At 46.5% G+C, this 7,650-nt stretch overlaps 1 protein-coding gene across 2 annotated transcripts in view; it reads left to right on the top strand.

Moving 5' to 3' along the window:
* Nucleotides 1–3,051: 3,051 nt before the first annotated feature.
* The window catches only part of KIF3C (kinesin family member 3C), a 92,440-nt gene continuing 87,841 nt past the window's right edge, over nucleotides 3,052–7,650 (top strand). The window contains exon 1 of one of the 2 annotated variants that reach the window (XM_075847443.1): nucleotides 3,052–5,070. In XM_075847443.1, the coding sequence (XP_075703558.1) occupies nucleotides 3,658–5,070 (1,413 nt within the window). In that variant the 5' untranslated portion in view covers nucleotides 3,052–3,657. The remainder of the gene's footprint in view (nucleotides 5,071–7,650) is intronic. The other variant, XM_075847444.1, reaches the window with a different exon arrangement.

Here is a 7,650-nt window from a genome sequence, read left to right as displayed (position 1 = left end):
TGGTTGTCACTGTTATGGAGGCACTGTGGTTGTCACTGTTATCGGGCACTGTGGTTGTCACTGTTATGGGGGCATTGTGGTTCTCACTGTTATGGGGCACTGTGGTTGTCACTGTTATGGGGGCACTGTGGCTGTCACTGTTATGGGGCACCGTAGTTGTCACTTTTATGGAGGCACTGTGGTTGTCACTGTTATGGAGGCACTGTGGTTGTCACTGTTATGGGGCACTGTGGTTGTCACTGTTATGGGGGCACTGTGGTTCTCACTGTTATGGGGCACTGTGGTTGTCACTGTTATGGGGGCACTGTGGCTGTTACTGTTATGGGGCACCGTAGTTGTCACTGTTATGGAGGCACTGTGGTTCTCACTGTTATGGGGCACTGTGGTTGCCACTGTTATGGGGGCACTGTGGTTGTCACTACTTGAGGGTAACTGAGAAATATACCCGTCCTGACTAAATATATATATATTCTATTGTCCTCCATGGGTCAGACTGAAGCTCAGCACTGAGAACACAACAACAGTGGAGTGAAGTGATGGCCCCGTCCACGTCTCATACATTTACTGTGCAGCCCACAATGACAGAGCTGACACCCCCCAATCATTGCTGCAGCGACAATCTCCTCTATAGTCCCCTGTCCTCGCCTCACCACGACCTTCACATGACCTTGTGCACACAAGCCGGCAGTTCACTGATCCACGTACGGTCTTTACGCGACGTGGTTATGGGGCGTGTGACATGGTTATGGGGTGTGTGACGTGGTTATGGGGCGTGTGACGTGGTTATGGGGCGTGTGACGTGGTTATGGGGCGTGTGACGTGGTTATGGGGCGTGTGACGTGGTTATGGGGCGTGTGACGTGGTTATGGGGCGTGTGACGTGGTTATGGGGCGTGTGACGTGGTTATGGGGCGTGTGACGTGGTTATGGGGCGTGTGACGTGGTTATGGGGTGTGTGACGTGGTTATGGGGCGTATATTAAGGAGCATCTACAAGTATAATGTCGTCTTCAGTCCGGTCGTTCTATTCTTGCATTTCTTAGTTATATTTGTTCCTGGGAAAGCTGGGTGACAACCAATATGGCGGCTCTCAGAGTGTTCCTCTCGGCTTTCTTAGAGTCCTGAATAGAAAATTTGTCTACTTATTCAGTGACATGGGAAAAGGGGGAAGGGTCACTACGTAACTCATTACCACTCAGGGCTCTGGGAAAGCTGGGTGACAACCTCTATGGGAGCTTTAATGGCGACCATATTGTTAGTCACCAAGCTCCCAAGATGCCAAAAGCCTTTACTCTTGTATCTGGGGTATTATACAATATATAATGTTAAGTAACTTTATTTATCGGGTACTGATCCTTAGATACATTGTCTTATACTCCAGTCACATCCTGAGCTGCATTTAAAAGTTCTGATGTTTTCCTTATACCGGAGGGCAGTGGATTGAAGGCCACATGATGTGTGTAGATCAAACACAGTCTATTTCCAAGTTGTGGCCGTGGCAGTGTTGCAGATGCAGCTCTGGATGTGACTGGAGTATAAAACATGATATAATTCCAAATCAGTCCAGAAAAATCTAAATCATTGAAGCGTTACTCAACATTATATGTAGATGAAAGGTTTGTTCACAGATTTGTTGCAGAAATTTCCGGGACTGTTCTAAATCATCTGAATTGGTTGTTTCTGCAACAGGATTTTTAGAACCTTATTCAAATATATAGAGCAGTCGCAGAAATTTCTGCAACAAATCTGCTGCGTGTGAACGACGCCTGAGGCTGTAAAGCTTCAGGGGCAGGGGCGTAGCTATAGGGGGTGCAGAGGTTGTGTGGCACCCACCCCTGAAGCCTTAGGGGGAACCAAAGGTTCCTCCGCCACATAAGAAGACATCAGTATTATAGATGGCACATTGTAGGTTTGGGGCCCAGTTAAAAAATTTTCATTGGGGCCCAAGAGCTTCTCCTCTGATTGAGGGTATAAAATTTGGACATAAAATGTAATTTCCACAATGTAAAACCAATCATGTATTTCTCTAGGGTCACCACCAGGGGGCAGCACTCACCGCTCGCTCTATGATCAGCTGGAAAATCCTAGATTTCCCACCTCACAGCAGCCCCTCCAGCGGAGCACGATTGGACTACGGTGATTTTAATGAAGATTATTATTTTTTAATGTATTTTTATAGAATATTTGCTCATTTTTAAATTATAACACATGTTCCCCCCCTCCTCCCCTCCTCAGAATGACAATGACACGGCTGTCACCAGTGATGAACGTCTCTCCCCAGCACCGGCTGACGTCCGCTGGGATGTCACAAGCATTGGATATTCTCAGTAGTATAACAGTGTTCACCAGCAGAGCTGACACTCTACTGCCCTGTTATTGGAGCGTGCGCACGCGTACATCAGGATCCGGCGTTTGTCTTGAGTTTTCGGCTTTTGTGGCGTTTTAACGCATTGATTGACGTAGTAAAAAAACAGGATTTACAATTTTTTAAACCAATTTTGTTTACTTTTTGCTACAACGGTCCCTTTAAGAAAAAACGGCACGTATTTGGCGCGCATTTTTTCGCTAGCGAAGGACTACTGCACCCATTGTCCACACATAGCTGTAGCATTTAAAGCTTCCCTATCCTTCGATGGTCTTTACGCTGAAAAAAATTAAAATAATTGCGCTGTACGGTTTCTGCGTTTTTGGAATTTTCCTTGAAAATTCTATTTTTTAACTCTCTGATTTCCAGGCCATTTGCAGCTAATTGGGGGCTATCCTGGCCACTTGTGACCATTGCCCGTCCACGTCATTGCACCCCCCCCCCCCACTGCTCTACTATATTAAAGACCAATGCAGCTCTGATATCTGGGGCGCCCAGGCGGTGTTAACCCCTCGATCCCCAGTGTAGCACCTTCAGCCGTTCCCGCAGCACACAAAGACTCTGCATTATGTATGGAGACATTTCAGTGTCCTGCTTCTTATCAGCTGAGAACTACAGCCCCCAGAATTCCAGTGCAGGATAATATCCGCCTCCCCTGGGGCTGAGGTCGTCCTCCTGGTGGGTTGGTTCAGAGATGCAGGAGAAAGCTGAGCCTTGTGGTGTTATCATCCGGCCGCCAGTGCAGTGGAGGCATCTCCCCCCCCCCCTCTATTCTCCAGAGAAAAACAGCAGCTCCAGCCTCATTCCCAGGCTCCGCCCAGTCCCCCAGTCCCTGTTTTTCCCTGTCATTCTACCACAGACAGCGGCCGCACTGCAATGAATGAGGATCCATCGCTGGGAAGGGACTAGGCGTTTCCAGCTGCTCGCATCTCAGGAACATCAAAGAGGATTAGCAACCAAATCTGCAAATGACACCAGGACACCCCGGGATCATCGCTGCCCGGGTCATCCTCCCTCTCCACCGCTCCTTTAATTGATTGGCTGCATCACCGATACTTGATTTGGCATCTGGCGGCCAACCATGTCCAATGGATCGCTTGCTGATCACAGAGAGATGCTGCTTGGAGACAATTGTGCCCGATAAATCCAGGTCCGAAGACGGAAGGTGAAGAGGAGGAGGAATCGTTCCAGATTCACCCATGACTTGGGGCGTCTGAGGATATTTCTCAGTCTTCCTCGGTGTGCTGGCTGGAATAAACAATATCATCACAAGGAGACACAGGAGGAAAGCAAGATGAGCAGCAAGACCAAGAGCAGCGAGGCTCTCAAGGTGGTGGTCAGATGCCGCCCCATCAACAGGAAAGAAGAGGCGGCCGGGTACAACAGGATATTATCCATGGATGTCAAATTAGGGCAAGTGACCATTCGGAGCCCCAGGGCGAATGCCGGGGAACTGCCAAAGACGTTCACATTTGATGCAGTGTATGATGCCAGCTCTAAGCAGGCGGACTTGTACGACGAGACGGTAAGGCCCCTCATTGATTCCGTCTTGCAAGGCTTCAATGGGACCATATTTGCCTATGGACAGACTGGTACGGGTAAGACCTACACCATGCAAGGTCTTTGGGTGGAGACTGAAAAAAAAGGGGTCATCCCCAACTCATTTGACCATATTTTCACCCACATCTCCCGGTCCCAAAATCAACAGTATTTGGTGAGGGCATCTTACCTGGAGATCTATCAGGAGGAAATCCGTGACCTGTTGTGTAAGGACCAGACCAAGAAGCTGGAACTCAAGGAAAATCCAGAGAGTGGAGTTTACATCAAAGATCTGTCTTCATTTGTGACCAAAAACGTTAAGGAAATCGAGCACGTTATGAATTTGGGTAATCAGTCCCGGTCGGTCGCCTGTACCAACATGAACGAGTACAGCTCAAGGTCCCACACGATATTTGTTATTACAATAGAGTGCAGCGAGTTGGGTGTGGATGGGGAAGAACATATACGAGTGGGCAAACTCAACTTGGTGGACTTGGCTGGCAGCGAACGACAAAGTAAAACTGGAGCAAATGGAGAAAGGCCCAAGGAGGCTTCAAAAATTAACCTCTCTCTGTCGGCACTGGGGAACGTCATATCGTCACTGGTGGATGGCAGGAGCACCCACATCCCATACAGAGACTCCAAACTGACCCGCTTACTGCAGGATTCACTGGGTGGCAATGCTAAAACCATCATGGTAGCCACCTTGGGCCCAGCAAGTCATCACTATGATGAGACGTTGTCCACTCTCAGGTTTGCCAACAGGGCTAAGAACATTAAAAATAAGCCAAGAATTAACGAGGATCCCAAAGAAACTCTGCTGAGGGAATTCCAAGAAGAAATTGCAAGACTGAAGGCCCAACTGGAAAAGAGAGGGATGCTAAGCAAGAAACGGAGGAGGAACAGCCGAAGGAAAAAATCAGTGGATGGGGACAACATTCCGGAGATGGAAGCTGAAGAAGACAACGATGAGAACCTCATCGAGAAGAACGTAGGGAATTACTTGAAGGAGCAGGCCGAGAGGTTGGAGCAGGAGAAGGCCGCCATACAAGATGACCACAGTTTGCTGGCGGAGGAGAAGCTGAAGCTGATCGAAGAGAAGGAGCAGATGATGGAAGACTTGACCAAGGAGCAGAAAGCCACCGAATTACTGGCTGTAAAATTTAAGGTAATTCTTTAAAATTTTGTTCTTAAAGTTCTACGTTTCCTTAACTTGGTACCAAACGATTTCACGTCATCTCGTACTGTCTGAATAACCGGTCATTCTAATATTCATGAAAAGACTTGAGAGTCCGACACGGAAACTCCAAAAATCACCGAAGACAATGACAAACCAATATGGCTGCCATCCCAACTCCCACCCGACTTTTCCATGGTCCTGAATACTAATACGGCCTAGTAATGTCATGGTGTATACCCTGCTTCCATATTACTTGGCAGATATGGCAGTCAGGACTCTAGGGAAACTCTCTAACAACCCCTGTAGGAGATTCCATGGCAGCCATATTGGTTGTCAACCCGCTTTCCCGGCTGAGTAGAATTTTTAACAACTTGAAGAGGAAAGCTGAAGGATATTTATTGGGGTGTTTGGACTTTTAGGGGAACCTCATAAATCTGTGGTTCATCTTGGCCACATCCACCAGACGTCTTTAGACGTAGGTTTTTTTTGTATTTAACCCTTCAATGTCAGGCTATAATTGTGCTGCTTGGGATCGGCGTTTTACCCTTGGAATGATGGTTTGTCAGTAAGATTATTGTATACGTGTAATGCTCTTTCTACTGTATTACTATTATTACTGGGATGGGGTCAATTAATATTGGGCCCCTGAATCCATGGATAAGGGATGGAGTGAGGGGGTATCGGGCTCAGCAGCCCGGGGATCCGGAGTAAAGTGGTTTCTAAGTCTTGGGATTGGGGAGGAACGTCATGAATTATCTCTGTCTCCTTCATGTCTCCTCTGAGTTCACCACTTGACTTGACTCAATAGCGTCTTCCATCCTGGGGGGAGTTCATCCACATTTTGAACAGTATATACATTTTTTCTGACAGTCCCATGTTTTATGAATTCTCCTTCCCATCCTCATGACGGCCGCCTTACAGGCCACGTAACTACCTGCAGATCCATTTCTTAGCTCTTAAGATCTCGGAGCATGAGATCATAATCAGTCATCATACACTGACTGAAGCTTTGCCAACTGGAACCCGTCTTGTCTTGGCTCCTGTCATGGGTGTTAATCACCAATTGATCTCTTCTTGACGTGAACATCTGGAAACAATGTGAGACCATGAGGAGGGGACGAATTCTATACACATGCAATACATACAAGATATTATTAGATTTAGGGTGCATGCTACATGTTTTGGGGTGCATACTGTACGGCAATGTTCCACATATGGCGTCATACCCAGTTACTCCGTGGTCTAAGCTCCATTTATAGGTTCTATCCAACTTTCTACAACATTTGTATATTGACCACTGAGTTACATCCTGTATTACACTGCAGAGCTGCACTCACTATTCTGCTGGTGGAGTCACTGTGTACATACATTACATTACTTATCCTGTACTGATCCTGAGTTACATCCTGTATTATACTTCAGAGCGACACTCACTATTCTGCTGGTGGAGTCACTGTGGACATACATTACTTATCCTGTACTGATCCTGAGTTACATCCTGTATTATACTCCAGAGCTGCACTCACTATTCTGCTGGTGGAGTCACTGTGTACATACATTACATATCCTGTACTGATCCTGAGTTATATCCTGTATTATACTCCAGAGCTGCACTCACTATTCTACTGGTGGAGTCACTTTGTACATACATTACATTACTTATCCTGTACTGATCCTGAGTTACATCCTGTATTATACTCCGGAGCTGCACTCACTATTCTGCTGGTGGAGTCACTGTGTACATACATTACATTACTTATCCTTTTCTGATCCTGAGTTACATCCTGTATTATACTCCAGAGCTGCACTCACTATTCTGCTGGTGGAGTCACTGTGTACATACATTACATTACTTATCCTTTTCTGATCCTGAGTTACATCCTGTATTATACTCCAGAGCTGCACTCACTATTCTGCTGGTGGAGTCACTGTGTACATACATTACATTACTTATCCTTTTCTGATCCTGAGTTACATCCTGTATTACACTCCAGAGCTGCACTCATTATTCTGCTGGTGTGGGTGTTGTACAGTGTATCAGATAACAATCCAGACATTGCACTGTACAGTATATATAGGTGGTAGTGCACCCTCCTTGAGATGTTGCTGTAAATCCTGGGTCATCTGATGATGTTTCTCATGCAGCAGAATCCAGGATTTTCTCTTAAATTTCCTCCTCTTCAGAATTGCTGCCTTTGCCCACTCACATACCCAGCAGCAGGCAGTGCGCCAGTGTGTAGCTTTTACTCAGGGGGCCAAGAGGTCACCTAATGTGTGGGACAAGTATGACCAATGTGTCCTGACAAAGAGACGACTGACTATAACACAGACCCTCTTTGTGTTCTATCAGGACAAGAAATGTCATCAGACATGAAATCACTGCAGAAATGGATTTATGTGCAAATAACAGAAATATAATAGATAAAAGAAGCGCAGTGTCTGGAATATCATTTGGCAACATGTACAGTGCAATGTCTGGGATGTGATCTGATACACTGTACAGTGCAATGTCTGGGATGTGATCTGATACACCGTACAGTGCAGTGTCTGGGATGTGATCTGATACAC

This window comes from Rhinoderma darwinii, assembly GCF_050947455.1.
Source record: "Rhinoderma darwinii isolate aRhiDar2 chromosome 4 unlocalized genomic scaffold, aRhiDar2.hap1 SUPER_4_unloc_12, whole genome shotgun sequence".
Classification (NCBI taxonomy): domain Eukaryota; kingdom Metazoa; phylum Chordata; class Amphibia; order Anura; family Rhinodermatidae; genus Rhinoderma; species Rhinoderma darwinii.
The sequence above is the reverse complement of the archived record's forward strand: the minus strand, read 5'-3'. Positions and strand labels throughout refer to the sequence as shown.